At 57.7% G+C, this 21883-nt stretch overlaps 9 protein-coding genes across 13 annotated transcripts; 6 read left to right on the top strand and 3 right to left on the bottom strand.

The window, feature by feature from the left end:
* Positions 1–30: 30 nt before the first annotated feature.
* IUM83_14282 (Isovaleryl-CoA dehydrogenase) lies at positions 31–1651 on the top strand (the record flags this gene model as incomplete). 2 transcript variants are annotated; one of them, XM_067939015.1, is made up of 5 exons in its annotated part: positions 31–111; positions 189–379; positions 456–749; positions 848–1318; positions 1408–1651. In XM_067939015.1, 5 exons carry the CDS (start codon positions 31–33, stop codon positions 1649–1651), a joined length of 1281 nt encoding a protein of 426 aa, XP_067791004.1. The 2 variants fall into 2 exon arrangements, with proteins under 2 accessions (XP_067791004.1, XP_067791003.1); XM_067939014.1 differs by having other exon boundaries at positions 109–111; positions 848–1297.
* A 1446-nt stretch (positions 1652–3097) lies between these two features.
* On the top strand, positions 3098–6501 carry IUM83_14281 (Transcription initiation factor TFIID; the record flags this gene model as incomplete). Its single annotated transcript, XM_067939013.1, has 5 exons — positions 3098–5016; positions 5098–5335; positions 5407–5775; positions 5867–5930; positions 6005–6501. The coding sequence occupies 5 exons, from the start codon at positions 3098–3100 to the stop codon at positions 6499–6501; spliced, it is 3087 nt and encodes a 1028-aa protein (XP_067791085.1).
* Positions 6502–6830: 329 nt separating this feature from the next.
* On the top strand, positions 6831–9056 carry IUM83_14280 (uncharacterized protein; the record flags this gene model as incomplete). Its single annotated transcript, XM_067939012.1, has 8 exons — positions 6831–7262; positions 7335–7501; positions 7569–7674; positions 7787–8137; positions 8199–8279; positions 8341–8394; positions 8469–8531; positions 8595–9056. 8 exons carry the CDS (start codon positions 6831–6833, stop codon positions 9054–9056), a joined length of 1716 nt encoding a protein of 571 aa, XP_067791086.1.
* Positions 9057–9161: 105 nt separating this feature from the next.
* IUM83_14279 (Ribosome functionion factor 1) lies at positions 9162–10163 on the bottom strand (the record flags this gene model as incomplete). Of its 2 annotated transcripts, none has more annotated exons than XM_067939010.1 (1): positions 9162–10163. In XM_067939010.1, one exon carries the CDS (start codon positions 10161–10163, stop codon positions 9162–9164), a length of 1002 nt encoding a protein of 333 aa, XP_067790995.1. The 2 variants fall into 2 exon arrangements, with proteins under 2 accessions (XP_067790995.1, XP_067790994.1); XM_067939011.1 differs by having other exon boundaries at positions 9162–9626.
* A 301-nt stretch (positions 10164–10464) lies between these two features.
* IUM83_14278 (MBO2, coiled coil flagellar protein) lies at positions 10465–13431 on the top strand (the record flags this gene model as incomplete). Of its 3 annotated transcripts, none has more annotated exons than XM_067939009.1 (1): positions 10465–13431. In XM_067939009.1, one exon carries the CDS (start codon positions 10465–10467, stop codon positions 13429–13431), a length of 2967 nt encoding a protein of 988 aa, XP_067790993.1. The 3 variants fall into 3 exon arrangements, with proteins under 3 accessions (XP_067790993.1, XP_067790992.1, XP_067790991.1); XM_067939008.1 differs by having other exon boundaries at positions 11533–13431; XM_067939007.1 differs by having other exon boundaries at positions 11977–13431.
* Positions 13432–13495: 64 nt separating this feature from the next.
* IUM83_14277 (D-2-hydroxyglutarate dehydrogenase, mitochondrial precursor) lies at positions 13496–15013 on the bottom strand (the record flags this gene model as incomplete). Its single annotated transcript, XM_067939006.1, has 1 exon — positions 13496–15013. One exon carries the CDS (start codon positions 15011–15013, stop codon positions 13496–13498), a length of 1518 nt encoding a protein of 505 aa, XP_067790985.1.
* A 331-nt stretch (positions 15014–15344) lies between these two features.
* On the bottom strand, positions 15345–16862 carry IUM83_14276 (D-2-hydroxyglutarate dehydrogenase, mitochondrial precursor; the record flags this gene model as incomplete). Its single annotated transcript, XM_067939005.1, has 1 exon — positions 15345–16862. The coding sequence occupies one exon, from the start codon at positions 16860–16862 to the stop codon at positions 15345–15347; it is 1518 nt and encodes a 505-aa protein (XP_067790984.1).
* Positions 16863–17120: 258 nt separating this feature from the next.
* Positions 17121–18434, top strand: IUM83_14275 (cytoplasmic protein; the record flags this gene model as incomplete). Its single annotated transcript, XM_067939004.1, has 1 exon — positions 17121–18434. The coding sequence occupies one exon, from the start codon at positions 17121–17123 to the stop codon at positions 18432–18434; it is 1314 nt and encodes a 437-aa protein (XP_067790983.1).
* A 963-nt stretch (positions 18435–19397) lies between these two features.
* IUM83_14274 (uncharacterized protein) lies at positions 19398–20702 on the top strand (the record flags this gene model as incomplete). The annotated part of the gene is made up of 1 exon (XM_067939003.1): positions 19398–20702. One exon carries the CDS (start codon positions 19398–19400, stop codon positions 20700–20702), a length of 1305 nt encoding a protein of 434 aa, XP_067790982.1.
* Positions 20703–21883: the final 1181 nt, after the last annotated feature.

Genomic DNA, 21883 nt, shown 5'->3' with positions numbered 1-21883 from the left:
GCCAATTCCCTCTCCGTGCATCATATCAATATGCTTCGTCAACTCCGCCAGCCTTTGGTTGTCGCCCGCCGCGCGCGTATCGCGGCCGACGGCGGCCTCCTCCGCTCCATGGTGCGTGGCTGTCTCGTAGTGGAAGTCTCGAGGGAGGAACGCTGGTGTTGACCGAGATATGCGTGCAAAACCAACAGTCGTCGAGCAGCGAGCTGGATCTGTTCACGCCGACGGAGGAGCATGGCGCCCTGCGGGAGATGCTGACCGGATTCGTGAAGACGAAGGTGGACCCGCAGGCGCTGGAGCATGACCGCGCAGAGAAGTTCAACATCAAGCTCTTCCGAGAGCTGGGAGAGCTCGGCCTGCTCGGCATCACTGCACCAGAAAAGTGCGTGCTGCTGCTCATATTGAGTCGTTTCGCTTAGCTAGTGGCTCTAACATGTTGTTGACTGGTGCTATGACAGGTACGGTGGATCGGAGATGGACGCTCTGGCGGCTGTGATCGCGCACGAGGAGCTCTCGTCCAGCGACCCGGCCTTCTGTCTGTCCTTCTTGGCGCACTCGATGCTGTTTGTGAACAACGTTGCGCGCAATGCATCGGACGCTCAATGCCAGAAGTACCTTCCTGACGCCTGCTCGGGCGCCAAGATCTGCGGCATGGCTATGAGCGAGCCCTCCGTCGGCACGGATGTGCTGGGCATGCGCACGACGGCGAAGAAGTCTGAGTGTGGCAAGTACTATCTGCTGAACGGAACCAAGTACGTGTTGTTCTTAGGGTGGTGAATTTCCACTCATTTTAGTCTGGTGGGGGCAGGAGTCTTACGTGTGGTGCTGTTGATGCTCGTCAATGATCCAGGATGTGGATTACGAACGGTGCCCTAAATGACACGGAACTGGGCGACACCTTCCTGGTGTATGCTCGCACTGGCAACACGGGGAAGGCGAAGCAGGACTTTTCGTCGTTCCTCGTGGAGAAGGGCTTCGAGGGGTTCTCTTTGGGCCAGCGCATCAAGGACAAGTGCGGCATGCGCGCCTCAAACACTGCCGAGCTGGTGTTCGAGAATTGCAAGGTGCCAGTCGAGAACATCGTGGGCTCCGAGGGCGGCGCCGTGCTCTGCATGATGCGCAACCTTGAGATCGAGCGCGTGACGTTGGCGGCCATGAGTCTGGGCATCGCGCGGCGCTCACTGGAGGTCATGAGTAACTACGCCAAGGAGCGCGAAGCCTTCGGCCGGCCGCTGAACAATTTTGGCCAGATCCAGAAGAACATTGCCGAGTCCTACGCAGAGTACATGGCTGGACGTGCGTATGTGTACAACACGGCGAGGTGGGTTGAAGTGGGTGTACACTGACTGAGCTGTGAAGGCGAAGCTTTACTAACATCTAATCCGTTTGCGCATGGATGGCTGAATGCAGGAAGCTGAAGCTAGACTCGGTGGGCAACCGCGTGGACACGGACGGCGTGAAGCTCTACTGCGGCGACATGGCGAAGCGCGTCGCGGACCGCGCCATCCAGACGCTGGGCGGCTACGGCTACGTGGGCGAGTACAACGTGGAGCGCCTGTGGCGCGACTCGAAGCTGCTGGAGATCGGCGGCGGCACGAACGAGTCCCACCACAAGAACATGGTGCAGGACCTCGTGCGGAACCCGGCGTTCTGAGCCCAAGGTAGGAGGGTGTCCCTTACAGCCACGCGAGTCAGCCTCAGCGACTCGAGCCCGACAACTAAAGAGCTAATGGAGCAGTGAGCGTCCTTGTCAGCGGGCGATTGAAGTGCGCTACACTAGCAGCAGATCTTGTGGACAAAATCTGGAAGGAATCGGTAATCGGATCTTTGCAAAGCGGCGCGATCTTTGGGTGGCCCACCCACAGCGTAACCCGCCCGTAACCCCGCCAGGCCTGCCGGCCGCATCGACCGCCTGCGAGCCACCGTGTCGGACGTACCCAAAGCCGTCGCTGCGACGCGAAGTGTCCGTCGTGCACAGCACAATCACACGCGGCCGCCTGATACTGGTCACGTGCAAGTTGAAATGATATGTTCTCGTAGCGAGTGGGAGCGGAACTCCCTCTATAAGAACACCGTAACCCTTGTACGTGGCGACATTTGAGTGGCGGTTTTTTGGGCGTGAGCCGTAATGCTGTGTTCGCTCCTGCTTGGCCATGGCCGAGCTGCCTGCTGCCTGCTGCCTGTCATCCGGCGCCACCTGCACCTGTACTCGTCCTCCCTACGCCCGGCGGGGGCCGTCCGCCGACGGCACCGCGGGGGGCTTTCATCCGCCGCCCGCCACCGCCGCCATCGTCTCGCTCGCTTTGGTCCTTCTCGAACGGTTGTTCTTTTGCTGGGTACGGGAAATGGATGGTGGGAAGCCACAGCAGGGGCTTTTTCTGGCCGTGCCGGAAAGACTGCGCCGCTCGAGCACGGGATCGGCAGCACAAAGCGATAATTTGCGGCGCAGTCTTTTGAGACCGGACTGGGAGGGGGGTTTCAAAATCTGAGTTCAAGTCCCAAACGGCTGCAAGCGCGGCAACGGCAGCATGCGACGACTGTCGAGCACGGCGCGGCGGGGACGCTTCACACGACGAAGCACACGAGCGGAGACCGTCGCTGGCAAGACGTGACGCCACCGCCGCCAAGTTCACCGCCGCCGCCAGCTGTAGAGGCCAGGCTGTCTCGGATCTTTAGCGGTCTTGAGGCATCTTTCGGCCCAAAACGGCGAAGAAAGCAGGTGCTTTCGATCGGCTTTGGCGGGGGTTGACCGCAAACCCCGCCAAAGGCGATTTGGGGTCGATCGAGGTTTTTCAGATGCGCATACTGGATCCAAGTGCGGCGGCCGGTCGCCGAGGTTTTTCCCGCTCGCCCGCGGCCGTTCTTCTTTCCTCGCTTTCCCAGAAACGAATTTCAGTCATTTTCGAAAGCAAGCGAGCGGTGGCAGGCGGACCCCCCCCGAATACACGCCCCCGCCCTCTTTTGGAGTGACCATCACTCCCGAGGCTGTCCAAATTCGCGCGCCGCGGCAACTGGGGTCATTCCTCAAAAGAGAGCAAAGCCCGCGGACCCGGCGCCCCAGCAGCCCCGCCCCGCCGCCGCCGGTCCCCGCGTGACGCGCCTGCCGCCGACGACCGCAGTCTCGTCCGCGAGCGCCCCTCCCAGCAGCAGCAGCAGCAGCAGCACGCGGCCGGCTTCGCCCAAGCTGGCGCCCGCAGCCACCATAGGCGACCCAACGCTGGACGATCCTCGGGACGAGGTGGTGCGGCCCGACAAGGCCGAGAAAGGCGACAAGAGCGCAGTGTTCCAGACCGCGCGCATTGAAGTAGTGAGCCCCAGCGACAGCGCCACCCCGTGGACCTCGGGCACGCCCCGAGGGGACCTTGACAGCGCCAGCCCCGACGCGCAGCCCACCAGCCTCGCCAGCGTGCACGTGTGCGTCATGATGGTCGAGCAGCAGGCGCAGAAGACCAAGAGCAACGGCACCCCCGCGATCAAGCAGGAGTCCACCGCCCATCCGCCCGCGACCAAAGATACGAGCAGCAATGCTGTAGCGCCTGCGTCAGTGTCGGTCAAGGCGGAGAAAGTTGCAACTGCCAACAAAAAGCCCAAGTCCGTGCCTGATCTTCCGCGCGAAGTGCTGCAGTACGCGCCGCTGCTGGTCGGCAAGTACTACATCCAAGACAAGCGCGCTGTCTGGTCCGGCATGTGGGGCATGAGCGAGGCCGCGTTTGGCCCCAACGGCATCATCAGCCCGTTCGAGATGAAGTCGCAGGAAGACGTCTCTATCCCCACGTGCTCCGGCGCCGCGGACAGCGTGCACCCGGCGATGTCCGGATCAGCGCTTGCGCGGTCGTCCAGGACGACGAATACCTCCGTCAGCGATGTCTCGCCGGTGTATTTGGGCTACGAAACGGATGCGAATGTGCGATCGGCGATGCCTTTTCAGGGAAAGTACAGCGGGTCCTTCCAGATCCAGGCCATGAAGGGCAAGCACCAGACCGTGGCGGAGAACGACGTGGAAATCCGCTTTGTGCACGACGCGAGCAACCCGTCGCAGTTTATCGTTTCAGGTGCTGGTGAGAACCGATTCGGGCTATTTACGCTCCACGGCTTCTTGGACAAGGAGACAAATGAGCTGCGTCTGTACAAGGTGTACAAGCCGAAGGATCCTGTGAAACGCACGCTGCCGCGACGCACAAGGGCAGCGCGGGCGGTTACCCCGGCGGTGAAGCGCGAAGTGAAGGCCCTCTCGATCTCCGCCCCTGGCATTGCTGCTATCACGGCCTCTGCGGACGTTGTCAAGATCGTGACCCCTCTGGCCGGTCCTACTATTGTCGCGCCGCGAAAGGTCGGCACGCCGATGTCGGACTACTCGTCGCCGTCGTTGGTATTGGGTCGCTCCGAGCGGAAGCGTTCAATTCCGGCGCACCTACGCGAAGACAATATTCTCGATCTGGACCATGCTCCCATGAGCATGAAGAAGTGCCTCAGTATCTTGAAGGGTCTGATGTCTAATCCGAAGTCTGCACCCTTCTTGGCTCCGGTAGATCCAGTTGCACTGGGTATCCCAGATTACTTCCATGTTATCAAGGAACCAATGGATCTCGGAACTATTCGGACGAACTTGGAGACTGGCTTCTATGACAGCCCCACGGCGTTCGCGGAGCAAGTGCGCCTTGTGTTCCGGAATGCAATGCTCTACAACGCCGCCCACAGCCAAGTACACATTTATGCACGCAAACTCATTGACGACTTTGAAAAGCGATTCAAGAGTCTCAACGTCAAGCTATCGACCAAGAGCAAGCTCTCGGATCCGAAGTCCAAGAAGGATTCCAAGACAAATGCAACGTACACATCGAAGAAAATTCGAGGAGGCAAGGGAACAAAGGGCAACACCAAGCGACAAGCCTCTGGGGACGAAACGGGATTAATCATGTCGTTGAAGGAAGACATCGAGCGTTTAAAGGCAACTCTGGAGCAACTTCAACCAAGTATGGCGAAGACAATCGTTTCCAAGCCAACCAAAGCTGCTGCTAGGTACGCTTTTCTGCTCTGTGGTATGGGTGTTCGCGCTGCGCGCGTGCTAACTGTGTATTTTTTCTTGCTTTGCGTGTTCAGACCGTTCAAGATGGAAGATTTGACAGAGGAGGAGTTAAACGAGCCTATGAGCCAAATGGACAAGGCTCGGTTGAGTTCCGATATCAAATTACTCCCTCAGGACAAAATCAATCGTGTCCTTCAGATTATTGCGGAAGCGGTTCCAGTTGCAAAGCTGGCAAACGAGAACGACGAAGTAGAGTTAGACATCAACGCGTTCGACACCCGGTGCTTGCGAATGCTGGAAGGATATGTTAGGGTAAGAATCTTACGCCTCTTCAAGCCACACACGCCGCCAGTACTAAGTGTTCACTGTTTCTCCTCTTGTAGGAAAACGGGATTGGCCGCAAGCGGAAGCGCCCGGCTAAAAAGTCCAAGATGGCGCCAGCTGACAAGCGACTTAAGTCTGCGAAGGTGGCGGCATTAAATATCCGACACCGCCAGGAGGAACTTAAGAGTGAACTGGCGGCAATCGATGGTGATGCTACCAGTGGAGCACGCGCAGCTCCTGGGGATGGTGCTGATCGACGTTTGGACCAAGATGTTGCCATGACAGACGTGGATGCCGATACGGAAGCTGCCAAAAAGGGTGGCGACAGCTCATCGGAGAGTTCGTCTAGCTCTTCCGAGTCGTCAGACTCGGATAGTGATAGCGATAGTGATTCTGACTCGGACGACGGCGGCGCTCCTCTGGAAAGGGTGGGTTTGTGAGATGTAATTGAGCCAGTGAGTCTTAAGTGCTGCGGTTCCAGTCACGTATTAATTAACGCTCTTTGCTGCCATGCCACAGTCCCCACCGCTCTCAAGTGCTCCGAGTCTGTCACAGCTTGACCCTTCTGCTTCAACTCACGCCGGTTAGTAGATATGTTGGCCAATATCTGCGTGGTGAACACCCCGTGCTGACATTACTGGCTGGTGCTTGCAACAGTAGATGCTGCCAAGAAAATTCGTGACGAGCAGCTATCGAATGCCGAGCCTCTTCGCGTGGAAAACCGCGGGGCCTGGAGCATGCTCGCCAAGAAGGAAACCCCTAACGGAACGCCGCTCCCTCACGCTAATGGAAGCCAGTCAAGCTCGTTGTGGCTTTCTGCACGCTCGATGGAGCAGATCAAGCAACAAAAAATTCAGCAGAAGGAGAAGGAGCGCACCGATGAACTAGAGGCATTGAAGCGTCGGGAGACCGAGCAGCGCGAAAAGGAGAAGGAGCGCGAGCAGGCAGAGCGGCGGAAGCAGGAGCAGGAGCAGGCGGCGAAACTCGCGGAAGAGAAACGTGCCCGAGAGGAACGTGCTCGTGAAGCCGAACGCTTACGTCTTGCCCAGCTCGCAATGGAGCGTGAGAAGCTGGCTCGTGACGACGATGTCGAGCTTCACGACGCCACACTGAGCGAGGATCTGGATGCATTCAGCTCGTCCTCATTTTTGTAACGTCGCTGTGCACGACGAGGTGAGCTGACACCAATGCGGCGATGCGGCTCGAGTGGTGGGTTGTGTCGGCGTTTGCCAGCCTTCCGACCGCGTTTCGCATCGATGCATCCCCGGCGGACGTGCAAATTTTAGGAAGCTGCCGTCGAGTGCGTACATGCGTTGATATTTATGCCGGTATCCCAATCCCAACACCAGAGTAAGAGTAGCAAAATCTATCTAATCAACAAAAATTGATAGGAACTAGAGACGAGTGTCCATTTACCGACTCGCCGCGTACAGAACGCCTCTTCATTTTACAGACGCTGAGAAGAGTTGAGATAATTGCAGAGATGGAGAGCAGCCACGCGCAGGTGAATGACCTGCACAAGAAGTTCGAAGAGCTCAACGAAGAGGTCTCGGCTGCGCTGCGCGTGCAGCAGGATGCCGTTGCAAGCGCGTCAACGTTTGGCGCTCGCAGCAATCTCGCTGCAGCAAGAAAAGATGCGATGCGTCTCGCCAAAAAGACTGGGGGCTGGCGCGGCGACGTGACAGCTCTAGCAAAGCATATCGATCTGCAACTGCAGGACAGCCGCGCCTTGCGCTCGCACTACGCGCAGTCGCTAATCAGTACTACAGCTCAAAAACAGCAGGAAGAAGCCGAAGGCTCGCGGCTGCGCTGTCTGCGATCTGATCTACGGCTGTTGCAGGACTTCCGGGTCCGATACTTTCGGCAAAGCGGCGAGAAGGACCCAGCTCTGCTTTCGGCGATTGAGGAGGAAACGGCAAGTATTGTGATGAATGGTACAACTCAAACTCATTTTTGATGTTGAACGAACACTGGTATGCTTCTTCAGAAACAACTCAAGGCATTCCTCGATAAGAACGCGAAGAAGGAGAAGATGGGAGGCAAGCAAGAACAATCAGCATTGGTGCTGGAGCTCTTCGAGATGCGACGCGACATTACGAGTCGCATCTCGGAGGACTTACTGAAGGAGAAAAAACAACTTGACGTCGAAGTTGGGTAGGATAAAATGCCTCGTCACATGAATTATTGAGATGTTTTGCTCACCTTGTCGCGCACAACTCAGGAATCCGGAAGCTCTAGCCAACGACAGCCTTGGCAACAACAATGCACCGACTGAAAAAGATGCGCTGGCGTCGTGGGATACACAACTCTATATATCCTTTTCGCTTGTACCTTTGTGTTGGTAACGATGCCTGCAGATGTATCAGTTGACTATATCTGTGTCCTTAACTGTTGAACCGCGATGGTTGCCATTGATGTACTTACGTCATTCTAATGCAGGCGTTGGAGGACCTGCAGAAGGAGAAGCGTGAGCGCCTCGCTGCTAAAAGCCGGAACTCAGTTGTGTCTATTGCAGGAGCTGAGGGCTTTAGTGGCCTAGCGACCGAACCGAAAGCTGTGTCACTAAGTAGGGTCAGCAGCGAAGCAACGTCTGACATGTCGGTGGATGACGTGCATTTTGCTATGCAAAAGCTCAAGCGTGAGGTGGCGGAATTGAAAAGTACAAACTCAAAGCTGCTGCTCACGAATTCGCAATTCGAAGACGACCTGGCGCACCTGCAAGCCAAGTTTGAAGAGGAGAAGAGAGCTCATCTGAACGGAAAGAAGTGGTTTGTTCCAAAGATGCAGAAGGTACTCGACATTTATCTTGCATCGTTTCTCTTCTCTAAATTCTAATGTGAACGCTGCTCAGATGGAAGATATTTTGCTCTCAACTGCCAAGGCTTTTGAAGAAGTGAAGCTAAGCGTGGAACTGATGACCAATATGTACAAGGTTAGCTGATGCTTCAGCCATTATCATTATTTACTGCCCTGACTCGGTTGCACAACTACAGCATCTTAGCACCACGCTGGCTGCCCAACAAGATGGTGAAGACGAACTGAAGCGCGTACGACTGACTGTATCGATCGTCTCTGCTGGTATGCACGTACTTCCCCGTTACTAACATTACGTTTGCTGTAGGAGCGTGACCGAGTGTCGCTCTTGTTATCAAGCGAAATAAAGAAGATCGCTGCTCTTACTAAGGTGGTTTGGTAGAAGTCAAGCGATATCTAACCCCCCTCTAACATGTAGAACTTGTATCTACAGGAGAGTGAGCGCAAGGATCGTCTAGTCACGCTTGCTATGGCTGCGCGATATGAAATGGTTCAACATGCAAACCGGCAAGAAAAGTTAGCGGCGGAAGCGTGTGAACAGCGTAACCAGTTGGAGTCTCGTGCGCATCAAGCTGAAGCCGAAGCAGCCACACTCAAACTGCAGCTTCAAGATGCCTTTGAACGCTTTGAAGACACCAACACTACCCTCAGCAACGCGAAGACATCTATTGTGCAGCTACAGAATGAAGTGCGCGCAACAGCCGACGCCGCCGCAGCTAAAGAAGCCGAGTTACTGGCAGCTTTCGAGAAACAGCAAGCCGCGATGCAGCAAAAGCTAGACAAAACCAAGCGTGAGCTCATGGAATCCATGTCTGAAGTGCTCAACTTGGACAACAGACTTCGCAGAGCGCAGGAAAAACTCGCAAAACAGGCGTCTGGCGCTGCAACCAGATGATTCAGGTACCAGATGCCAGCGAATTGACTCGTTTGTTCATCGTTGTGTACACATGTTTATAGCCTCTAAAGTTCACAGCAGCAAGAGGCGTACTCTGCTACCCTGCTAACTGAACTCCGTCGCGAGCTCGAGATTTAAATACGAAACGTCGACGCCGCCCAGAATCCGTTCCTGTAGTTCGTCCTCGTTCTCACCCTGGATGGTCAAGTAGAGGTGCATTTGTAGGTAGCTGGCCCAGCTCTGGCACATCGCTCCGATGTACTGTGCCGTGGTGCTGGAGGCCACATCCAGATCCAGCTCGAAGTAGTTGCTGCGTCGGAAGTAGTGCTGCGTGAGCTTCGTGCCCGTAAGCGCTGGGCGGTTGGGCACGAGCGTCTGCAAGATCCACGGGCCGTCCACTAGATTCGGAATCAGCTTGAAGCGGTTGTTACGGAACTCGTCGTCGCCTTCGTCGCAGAACCTGTCCAGCAGTCGGTGGAAAGCAGCAGCACTCTCGTCCTCCTCGGGGTTCTGCGGCGCCGGCGGCAACAGCCAGTAGAAGACCAGACTCAGGTTGTCGGCGTTCGGCAGCTCAATGTTCACGATGAACACGCGCGATTCCGGAAACGTTTCCCGACAGTAGGCCAGCACACTGTTCGGTCGTGTTTCCTCCCTCATAGCGACGTGGTGGCGTTCCTCGGCCGTCTCGAACTTCCACAGATCCACGTGCAGCAGCTTGCCCATGGCCTTCCCGGCAGGAACCTTCTCCTGGTCGTCCATGTACGTCCTGCCGCGCACTTGGACGTCGCTGGCGTCGGGCTCGGTCCACATGGTGCGGATCTCGCGCGAGTGCACGGCGAACGGCGCGTCGTCGAACTCGGACGGCGCGTGCACGGCGGCGACCTTGCTGCTGCTGCAGTCCGAGTCAGACGCGGTGATGTCCGTGGCCCACGCGTCCTCCGTCACGACGCCCTGCGGCTTTCCGGCGTCCTCGGGCGCGACGTACTCGTCCAGGTCCTCGACCGTGACGCTGCGCACTTCCATGGCGTGCGGCAGGCCGCAGCTCCACTCGGCGTCCAGTCTGGTGCAGCTCTTGCGACGGCAAATCTCCACGCCCGAGACGGACATACGGAGACGAGCAGGAGGGCGAGGCGAGGAGAGTGGGGAGGGGGGGGACGGCGCGAGGACAAGCGCTCGTCCACAGGCAGGCAAGAAGTGATGGGGATGACGCAAAGTGCTGGATTTGAGTGTTGAGATAGACATGTCGCACGACCGGATGGGTACATTCACGTGGACCACGCCGTTATCAGAGACGGACAAGAGTGATGGTCACTCACTTCAACTTGGGAAAATGCGCACTCGGCCTATATGTGGCGATGGCGGCACTAGCGCTGCGGCCGTTGTAGACGGCAGGAGGCAGGCGGAGGAGATGATTGAGCCGCAGGACGACGACGGCGCTGGGCCTGGGTCCGGCTCGCCGACGCTCTCGAGCAGCAACAGCCTCGGGAACGCGCGCAACGCCGTCGGAAACAACAATGAGGAGCTGGCGGACGCAGAGGAGCTGGAAGATGCGGAGCCTGGCGCTGCTGTTGGCGGCGGTGGCGTAGCACCTGGCTCTGCCTTGGGAAGCCAGGCCTCCGACATGTCGGCTCGAGCATCGGCGTTCCGCCTGCTGGAGCAGTACTTCGAGGCGGACATGCTGACGCTGGACCAGCTGCAGTTCCACAAGGAGAAGTACGCCAAGCTGCACTCGTGCGTGCTGGCCACGTACAAGCACGAGAAGCAGCTGCTGAAGGAGGCCAAGGCGCTGAACCGAGACCTCCTCGGCGAGAAGATCCAGGTGGAGAAGCAGGCCATCCGCAAGGCCGAGGAGGTGGCGGCCTTCTCGTCGGTAGAGCGCGAGAAGGACCGGGCTCTGAAGGAACTAGCGGAGGGGGTAGACCGAGATGCAGTGTTGACGTTTGAAATCACAGAGCTGCAGCGTGAATACGCCGACTTAGTGGCGGAGAAGGAGGCCATCCTCGCTGCCCATGCACAGCTCATTGAGCCCGAGGTGCGGCAGCTAACGACTGAAATTACGGGCCTTAGCGACGAGACCCACCGCCTAGACACTGAGCTGGCAAAGGACACGCAGCGCAAACGCGAGTATTTGGCGCGTCTGGACTTCCTGCACCAAGAAAATGCGCGTCTAGAACAAGCTAGCGCGGCGGAGCAGAAGCGCCTGAACCAGCTGCAGGGTGACCCAGATCGCATGCAGAAGCAAGCGGATGTCGTTGCACGAGCGGTGGCTGGTTTAGAGAGAGAGACTAACAAGGACAAGACACGAGGTGTCGAGTTGCAATCATCTGTGGAGTCTACTGCTGCGAAGTTACATGACGCTGACGAGGTGCAGCGTGAACTCACTCAAAAACTCGATGTACATCGAGAGACAATCGATCAACGCCAGAGAGATGTTGATCACGTGACACTGCATCTCCGTGAGGAGCAGAATGTCAATATGATGCGGCTCGGCGAGAAGGCACGACTCGATATGCGCGCAAAGGCTCTAGATCTAGCAGCTCGACGCGAAAACGAGCGGTGTGGGAAGGCGCAAAAAGACTACGACCGTCTGAAGCGCGAACTTAAAAAGCAGATTCTCATGCTGGACAGTAACAAGGCTTTGCTGCCTAATCTCCGAGCTCAAGTAGTTGACGTGCAGCATCAAGTGTCGGCCTTACGTTCTGAAAACAAAGATCAAGCCCAGCGACAACTGGATGTGAAGCAGCAGGTCGATCTGCTAATCGCCCGCTTTTTGAAACAAGAGGATGGAGAGAAAGCACAAAGTGCGGAGCTCGAATCCTTATCGACACAGGTTACAGAGCTCGAGGCAGAGGTCGGTCAATGGTTAGTGGAGGAAAGCAAGCAGAAAAAGTTGGTCACGATGCTCACAGCCCAACGCGAGATGAAAGCTCGCGAAGCCACGTCAGCGCTAAATGCCGAGCGTCAAACTCAACAGGAGCTCAAGACGAAAGAGCTTGTGATTTTCGACTTGGCAAAGAAATGGAACGAGACAACAAACCACCTGCGCGAGTTTTCCGCCCTTTACGACGTTGTCAAAAATGAACGCAACAAATACGTCAACCTTATCCAGGCATCTACCCAAGCTTTAGCAGAAATGAAAGAGAAGATCAAGATACTTCACAACGAAGTAGAGGTGCTTCGGAACGAGTCGCTCGCCAAGGATAAGGCACTCGTAAAAGAGAAGTTAGCACATGCAACAGCACAGTGCTCGCGCGATTCGTTACGCCTCGACACCAACAAATCGCACGACGCGTATCGGGCAAAGCAAGAGCAGGTTGAGCAGCAAATTGTCGAGATCGACAAACTCAATGGCATCATTACACACACGGAAAAAGAGCTGCTTCGATTAAAGAAGAAGTACGAGTTGGCGGTGGATGCCCGAAATGCTACCGGTGTGCAGCTCATTGATCGTAACGACGAGCTGTGCATCCTTTACGAAAAGTCTAACCTACAGGAGCAGGCCCTTAGTGCTGGTGAAACTGGATTAACCCGCAAAGACCAGGAGATCCGAGTACTCAAAATCCAGTTGGCAGACCTGCAGCGCCAGCTTGAGAATGCGCGAAGACAACTGCCTCACCTACCTGAGCTGGCCCAACGTATTATGTCCTTGCAGGAAGATCTGAAGCAGGAGAAAGATGTCACGGAGTTGCTTTGTCGTGACCTGGAAACTCCTAAAAACAACGACCGATGGCGTGCCCTGGGTGGTGAAGATCCCGATGAAGAGCAGCTCTCGGCTAAACTTTCGTATCTGGAAGAACGATACCACCACAAAAAAGAACAGCTTCTTGAAAAGGAACTTGTGCTGGAAGAAGTGACAGGGCTATCCAACAAGCTTCGAACGCAGGCATCCGCCCGCCGAGGGGAAACTTTAGAGCTCGCGAAGCGGGTTAACGATTTCCAAGATCGTATCAAAGAGACTACGCGTCGCATGATGGCTGTAGTTTCGGAGCTGTCAATGTACCAAGCTACAGCAATGAAGCTCCAGCAAGAAAAACATGATGCTTCCGTCGACGTTGAGGAGTGCCAGAAGCGCGCTCTCGCAGGATATGCGCCGAACGCCTACTGCGAGCAACAGCTTGTGCGATTGCAAACGCAAAAATTACATAACAACGAGCTTCGGGCTGCAAAAGAACAGGCGAAAGCTGCAGCTGCACATGCCGCCAACTTTCCATCGCAGCTCACGTACACCACAGCAGAGGCACGGCCAAACGCGTATATTCCGGAGGACTTGGGCATCCCCAAGCCGTACGGACAGCAAGCTCCGTTCAAACCTTCTCAACAGGGAACTACTATGCGTCACATTCGCGTGCCGCAAAAGAGGGATATCGAGATTTAACAGAGAGGGAGGTTCAATCACAATATATCGTTCTTCCATTCCGATGCGTGCTTCGTTGGCTTGATCATTTCGCCTCGGGAAGAACCTTGTACGGGTTCAGGATTCCCTTCGGGTCCATCATCTTCTTCATCCGCTGCATGAGCTTGATGGCGCTGTCAGACTTCGACAAATGGAGATACTCAGGCTTGTGGGTTCCGATTCCGTGCTCAGCACTGATGCTTCCGCGATACTTGGAAGTCCACTCGAACACAAACGGCTCCAAAGTTTTAAACACCTTGTCGTCGTATTCCAGAGTAGAGATGTTCAGATGAACATTGCAGTCACCGATGTGGCCGTAGCATACGACCTTCGCATCCGTCGGAGCAAGCCTCTCTCTGGTTTCCTCCGCAATTTTGTAGTATTGCTCAATCGGCAACGACACATCGTATTTGTACACGTACCCACGCGCAGCAAGTGCGACGGTAATGTCCTCGCGGATCACGAAAAGCTTGCGGGCCTGTGCCTCATCTTGGGCAACCGTCCCGTCGACAACGACGCCAGTCCCCATCACGTCCTCCAAATACTCGTTTAGTTTCTCCATATCGTGATCAGCATTGCTGCCTGACGTCTCAATCAGTACGTAGTACGGACTCGGCGTCTCGAGCGGATCTTTCGTCCAGTCCTGCTGGGACAGCACCATATCCAACGACTGACGGTCCATGAATTCCACCGCCGACAGTACCTCACCTAAATGCTTCTTTGCCTCAACAAATGCCTTTTGGACCGATGCGAAGTCTTCACAGGCAAGCAACGCTACATTTTTCGACGAAGACCGAGGTGGTGTCAGAATCGACACCTTCGTGATGACTCCAAGTGTTCCTTCCGATCCGATGAACAACTGCTTCAGGTCGTAGCCCGTGTTGTCCTTCCGCATCGTGCTCAGACAGTCAATGATGGTGCCGTCCGCAAGCACCGCTTCAACACCCAGCACCGTACCGTGCAGCGATCCATACCTCAACAACCGCAGACCACCGGCATTAGTAGCGACGTTGCCGCCGATCTGACACGTGCCCTTGGCGCCGAGGTCCAGCGGCATCATGTAGCCGTGCTTGGCCACGTAGTTGTCGAGGTTCTCGAGGATGCAGCCAGCCTCGCACACCAAGATGCCCGACACCTCGTCGAACGAGATGACGTTGCTCATGGAGCTCGTGGACAGCACGATCTCGTCGTACACGGGCACGCTGCCGCCCACGAGGCCCGTGTTGCCTCCCTGCGGCACCACCGGCAGGTTGCGCTCGTTGCAGTACTTGAGGATGGCGGAGACCTGCTCGGTGGTCTTGGGCTTGAGCACCATCTGGTGGCTGCTCTGCGCCTTGTACTTCTTGAGCCAGTCCATGGTGTACGCCTCGGTGTCGTCGGCGTCGGTGAGCACGCTCTCGGGCTTGAGCAGCTGCTGGAAGTAGGCCTTGTCGTCGTCCGTCCAGGAGGCGTGCGCCGGGTTGCGTTCCAGTGTGGAGAAGGCGCGCAGCGCGAAGCTCTGTGCGGCAGCGGCACCGACGCCGGCCTGGCGCCGAGCCGTCCGCAGCAGCGAGGGGAGGATCATCGTGGGGTGGAGGGAGTGCCGGGCACGGAGGGGAATCGCGACTGACGTACTCGGTGCGATTTTGATTGGCAAAACACGTGCATAAAACGTTATCCAAATTGAAGTTGGGGCATGTGCTTCAGGCGACCAACTCGACGCACCAATAAGCAGACAATATCCGATAGTTTGGTGACTCAGCAACGACATTTATCGCCTTAGAAGACGGCTACGATTCTGGCTTTGCTGATGATACTGCTGAATCGGTTCACGTAGGTTGTGTCCAAATGCAGTTTGCACTCCTTCGGCTGCAGTCGCATGCAATGGTTACGAAAGCGGCGCCTTCGAAGATGGCTTACTCGCTGGAAGGCAACACCTTGTACGGGTTCAGGATCCCCTTCGGGTCCATCATCTGCTTCATTTGCCTCATGAGCTGGATCGAGTTGTCTGACTTGGACAGGTGCAAGTACGACGGCTTGTGCGTGCCGATGCCGTGCTCGGAGCTGATGCTTCCGCGGTACTTGGAAGTCCACTCGAAGACGAACGGCTCCAGAGCGTTGAACACCTTCTCGTCATACTCCAGCGTGGAAATGTTCAGGTGCAGGTTGCAGTCGCCCATGTGGCCAAAGCCGACGACCTCGGCACCAAGAGGTGCCATCTTCTCGCGGACCTCTTCCACGGCCTTGTAGTACTGTTCCATGGGAAGCGAAATGTCGTACTTGTACACGTATCCGCGAGAGCTCAGTGACATGGAGATGTCCTCACGCAACATGAACAGCTTCTGCGCCTGGGCCTCGTCCTGAGCAACTGTGCCATCCACCACGATACCAGATCCCATCACATCCTCCAGGTACGCCTCCAGCTTCTCCATGTCGTGGTCGGTGTTGCTACCCGCCGTCTCGATCAGCACGTAGAATGGGCTTGGCGTCTCCAGCGGGTCCTTCGTCCAGTCCTGCTGTGACAACACCATGTCAAGCGATTGGCGGTCCATAAACTCCACCGCCGACAGTACCTCACCAAGGTTCTTCTTGGCTTCCACGAACGCCTTCTGGCAAGCCTCGAAGTCCTCGCACGCAAGTAGAGCGACGTTCTTGGACGACGAACGCGGGGGCGTTAAAATCGACACCTTGGTCACCACACCAAGAGTACCCTCAGATCCGATGAACAACTGCTTCAGGTCGTAGCCCGTGTTGTCCTTCCGCATCGTGCTCAGACAGTCAATGATGGTGCCGTCCGCAAGCACCGCTTCAACACCCAGCACCGTACCGTGCAGCGATCCATACCTCAACAACCGCAGACCACCGGCATTAGTAGCGACGTTGCCGCCGATCTGACACGTGCCCTTGGCGCCGAGGTCCAGCGGCATCATGTAGCCGTGCTTGGCCACGTAGTTGTCGAGGTTCTCGAGGATGCAGCCAGCCTCGCACACCAAGATGCCCGACACCTCGTCGAACGAGATGACGTTGCTCATGGAGCTCGTGGACAGCACGATCTCGTCGTACACGGGCACGCTGCCGCCCACGAGGCCCGTGTTGCCTCCCTGCGGCACCACCGGCAGGTTGCGCTCGTTGCAGTACTTGAGGATGGCGGAGACCTGCTCGGTGGTCTTGGGCTTGAGCACCATCTGGTGGCTGCTCTGCGCCTTGTACTTCTTGAGCCAGTCCATGGTGTACGCCTCGGTGTCGTCGGCGTCGGTGAGCACGCTCTCGGGCTTGAGCAGCTGCTGGAAGTAGGCCTTGTCGTCGTCCGTCCAGGAGGCGTGCGCCGGGTTGCGTTCCAGTGTGGAGAAGGCGCGCAGCGCGAAGCTCTGTGCGGCAGCGGCACCGACGCCGGCCTGGCGCCGAGCCGTCCGCAGCAGTAAGCTAGAAAGCATCGTGGTTGATCTGCGCTGAGCTCTTGAACGTGTGCGGTGCTGGAGGCTCGGAAGAGGAATGGCGTGTTGATACCTGGGCCAAAGAAATGGGTCGCGTCGCGCTAACGGATACTTTGTGTGTGGATGGTGTGGCAGACGACTAGTTAGGGACATGCTATTCGGGACACGAGTGGCGGCCAACCGATTGGTTATCATCTCCACTCTGATTCCCAAGAGGCAATAGCTAGCACAGTACTAGCCCACCTCGATCGCTGAGCCATGTTGACGTGCACGGCGTGCCGCCTGGAGTTCGCCTCGCCGGCGGAGCAGAAGGACCACTTCCGCAAGGACTGGCACCGCTACAACCTCAAGCGCAAGGTGGTGGAGCTGCCGCCCGTGTCCGAGGAGCAGTTCGAGTTCCGCATGCGCAAGGTGCGCGAGGAGAAGGAGGCGCAGGCCGCCAGCGACCCCAAGCAGAAGCAGCGCGCCAAGCAGGAGCAGATCAAGAAGTCCGGCGTCAAGACGGTGCTCAAGTGCGTGGCCTGCAACAAGACGTTCACGAGCGCCAACGCGCACGAGAACCACTTGGCGTCCAAGAAGCACCTGGCCAACGCCAAGAAGAACCCGGAGGGCGCCTCGGCCGTGGAGACCGTGGAGAAGCAGATGGAAGTCGTGTCGCTGGACGACGGCGGTGAGGGCAAGCAGGAGAGCCAGCCCAAGGAGCTCACGGAGGAGGAGCTGGCCAAGGAGATCGAGGAGTACAAGAAGCAGGTGCCGCTCGAGAAGGAGGACTGCATCTTCTGCACGCACCACGCCGCCGACTTTGACGCGTGCTTGACGCACATGCTCAAGGAGCACGGCTTCTTCATCCCGGACGTGGAGTTCCTCGTGGACGCCGAGGGCTTGGTCGCCTACCTGGCTGAGAAGGTCAAGGTCGGCTTCTACTGCTTGTACTGCAACGGCAAGGGCAAGGCCTTTCGCACTCACCAGGACGTGCAGAAGCACATGATCTCGCTCTCGCACTGCAAGCTGCGTTACGAGGACGAGGATCTGGAGGAGCTGCTGGAGTTCTACGACTTTGAAGCGCAGTACGCGTCGTCAAGAAAGAAGAAGGCTACTGCTGAGGAGGAGGTCGAGTGGGAGACTGACAGCGAGGCCAGCATCGACAGTGACGAGGAGGTCGTGGAGGAGGAAGAAGATGACGAAGATGACGACGACAACACCATGGAGGTGTCCGAGACGGGCGAGCTGGTTCTCTCCAACGGCCGTCGCCTCGGCCGCCGCGAGTTCCGGCGCTACTACAAGCAGCACTTCCGGCCGGACGAGACGCGCGCGTCGGTGCTTGCTGCCACCAAGGAGAACCTGCTGCTGGCGTACCAGACGGCGGGCGTGGACCCTCGCGGCGGCAGCACGGCGCTGTCGACGGCGTTCGTGGCCAACTTCCTCAAGAAGCGCAACAACATCGCCGGCGGCATGTCCATCGCCGAGGCCAAGCGCAAGAACTTCTGGCACGAGAAGAACCGCTCGCGCCTGGACAACCGCAGCCACAAGCTCCAGAAGAACCCGAACCGTCGAGCCATGGTGACGGTCTAGAGCCAAGTAGAAATGCATGCCACCGATACAACCAGTCCATTCCCAGCCAAACTTTTCTCTTACGCTACATGCGATGCACATACAGGATAGGCTACCCGAGGTAGCGAGCGATTCTCAAACTCAGGTCCAGCCGCGCACGTCCAGCCATTTCGTCGGGCCCGTCTTCCTCAGACGTGCCAGCGGTATAATACACGTACAATAGTCGATCGAATGAGCCTGGGCCTGCAAGAATCTTAAACCGCTGGCCCCCGCCGGGAGCTGCTCGACAGGCCGAATCACGCCACGCACGGCCAGCCTGTCGTCGCGGGACCAGCGACGATAGCGATGATTCTCGACAGCAGCTACCGCGCTTTCGCCATCGCGCTCAGCATCCCCGCGCTACGGCCCACAGGCTCGCAAAATCATACCGTACTGACGCGCGCGCTGCAAACCATCGAGTCTCCTTCTGACTCAGAAAAGGCAGGAGAAATTCTGCGATATTACCTCTCCCTCCACGCCCTCTCCTCGGCCTGTCGTGCCCAGCACAGCAACGGATACACGGCTCCGCGGTCTACCATCGTGGCACCTCGGCTCTCAGCTCAGCGCAGTAAATTAAGGACGGCTCCGCGCGAGCCGAGTGCAGGCCCGAGTTGAAGTGAGCCTCTGCCCATGATGTCATAGACTCTGAGGCTGAACCCTTATCGCAGACATACGTACCAAGCTTCTCGTGCATAAACGGGTCGGCGGCCGTTTCTCGGCATAGTGAAAGCAAGTGACGGAGCAGAGCCGCGGCGGCGTCGTCGATCGTGGTATGTCGCTTGCGAGTCCGGGTTGCACCAGGATCGAGGCGCCGGTGGTGGTGAGCCATTTTCGCCTTCCTCTCCTCGTCGGCAGCGAGCGGACTCACTCACTCGCGCTGCGCTCTGTACCGCGCGCGGAGGAGCTGGCAGGCAGGAGCAGAACCCCATCGCGGCTCAGAGCACAATGGACCGCGTGAACACCTTCTTCTGGTCGCGGCTGAACCCCACGGGCGAGCTCGTGCGCTCTGTGGACGTGCTGCTGCGCGAGCTGGTGCCCGACGACAAGCTGGACGCGGCGTTCGAGAGCCTCAGCATCGCGGCGAGCTCCGGCGCAGCGGCGCTGGCCGAACGCAAGCCCGAGCAGGAGGACGCCGAGGTCGTCGCCGCCGCTAACGGAGACGCGGACGCTGCGTGCGAGCCCGACTTCGAAGGCGAGGAGGAGTCGAGCGACGAGGAGTCGGCCACGGAGAAGACGGTGCCCGGCGAGCTCGAGCGCAAGTGGGCCAAGATCCGCGCCGTGTTCCACGACTGGGACGAGGAGCAGGGCGACCGCGAGAAGAAGATGGACGACATGGCCGAGCTGCTGCTGCGCTACCGCGTGCTGGAGAAGGTGCTGATGCCCAAGGTGCTGGGCCAGCTCACCTTCGAGACGCGCAAGTACGTGGGCAACGTGTTCCGCGCCATGACGGTGCACAACCTGCGCGGCTTCATCGAGCTCGTCGGCGAGCGGCCCGACATCATGCGCTGGCTTGTGGAGGGCTACCGGAACAACGACACGGCGCTCATCTGCGGCTCCATGCTGCGCGACTGCTTCGAGTACCAGACGCTCACCATGATCTTCCTCCAGGACCTCGAGCCCGAGTTCGAGTTCCTCTTCAAGGTCACCATGGAAAACAGCAACTTCGACATCTCGGCTGACGCGCTGATCAACATCTCGCGGTTGCTGACGGTGCACAAGAAGGCGACGGTGCAGATCCTGGACTCGTCCTTTGACCGCATATTCGGGCTGCTGAACGGCCTGCTGACGTCGGAGAACTACGCCACCCGGCGGCAGGCTCTGCAGTTGCTATCGGAGCTGCTGCTCGACCCCGTGAACTTTACTGTCATGCAGCGGTACGTTGCCTCGCGCAACAACCTCAAGCAGGTGATGCTGCTGCTGCGTGAGCCGAGCGATGCCCTACGGATGGACGCGTTCCACGTGTTCAAGATCTTCGTGGCGAACCCGAACAAGTCGCCCGAGGTGGAGCAGCTCCTGGTCCGCAACTGCGAAAAGCTACTGGCCTTCGTGAGCGACTTTGGCAAGGCCGAGGTCAGCCGCGACTTCCTTCAAGAGAGGTCGCTGCTGGTGTTCGCGCTGGAGCGCATGGCCGAGAAGGAACGTGCGCAGGAGAAGACGCAGGAGCAGGCCACGCGACCCGCGTCGCTGTCGAACGCGGAGCGGATGCCGATCTCGGGCCCCGTGTCGGAAGTGTGTGCAAAGCAGAAGTAGGCGGCAGTACAAACTAGTATTTAAGACGATAGGGAGTGGCGCGACACCTAGATAAAGGAATCAATAACTCAGCATGCTCTCATGTAGACGGCGGCGCTTTGAGTGATTTCGATACTCCTCTTGGATCATGCTCGTAGAAGTCATTCTATGCTACATGTAGCGGGGAACCACTGCTAGCTTCGACCGTCACCAGAAGAATCGCAGAATCGGACGGACGTTTACACGACAATGCTCGCTCGAATCTTCCCGTCGTGCTTTCTGCTGCAAAATGCGCGCATCGAGTCTCTTGGTCTCTCCCGAATTCTTCTCGATCATTGCCGCTCAGTGCTCGCATATTGCAACTCGTACTGCAGCTTGATGCTCGATCACTGCTGCTAGCACCTGGTTTCTTGCCTGCATCTTCTTGACGACGCTTCTTCGAGCGACGCCAGTATTTGTCCTGGGCGCGGTTTCGAAACCTCAAACCTGCGCCAAGTTCACTTCGTCTGGGCAGGGTGACCACTACACGTTTGACCACCGCGGTCGGCGCTGCAGACGTAGACGAAGGAACTCTGTGGACGAATCCACGGACTTCGTCATTGGTGTCAGGGACACGGACTTCGCCATCGGTGTCGGGGCCTTGTCTTCCAAACAGTCGTTCATATGGCCTGCTGCTGCCTGGCGAGGAGGCATCACGACCGCGACACGACGATGTCCATGTGCGGCGCTGGATAGCGCCACCCAAGAAGATCACCGTTGCATGGCGTTGGGGCGCGGGCCTAGCATCGAAACGCTACGTCCAAAAAGTCGCTTCGACGAACCGTGAGGAGCGAGGAAACGTGGCGCGCAACATTGCTGCAACATGGCGTCGCCTGCAGATCGGGAGCGGCACGATGGCCCGCGCAGGCAATGAGGACAGGCCGCGTCGGCTGTCCATTCCTCCCCAACGCTGCTCGAGCTCTCGCGGATGGTGCTGGCCGGATGCGATGCTTGCTGCTTGTCACACAGAGAGATGGCTACACCGTATGTGACACCTTCGCGCAACACGCAGCCCATCTCTGTAACTTTTGGAACAGTTTGTCGTCGTGCAGTCGAGAACAGAGGCGCCTTCGCTGGTCGATCGTCCTGGTGGCCCCGCGCAGCCTTCAGCTTCACTCTAGCCAGCCAGCAGCTCGCGCGGACGCAGCCACTGCACGTCTACT

This window comes from Phytophthora cinnamomi (assembly GCF_018691715.1).
Source record: "Phytophthora cinnamomi strain GKB4 chromosome Unknown Contig42, whole genome shotgun sequence".
NCBI classification, from domain to species: domain Eukaryota; phylum Oomycota; class Peronosporomycetes; order Peronosporales; family Peronosporaceae; genus Phytophthora; species Phytophthora cinnamomi.
This window is presented reverse-complemented; position numbering and strand designations above follow the sequence as displayed.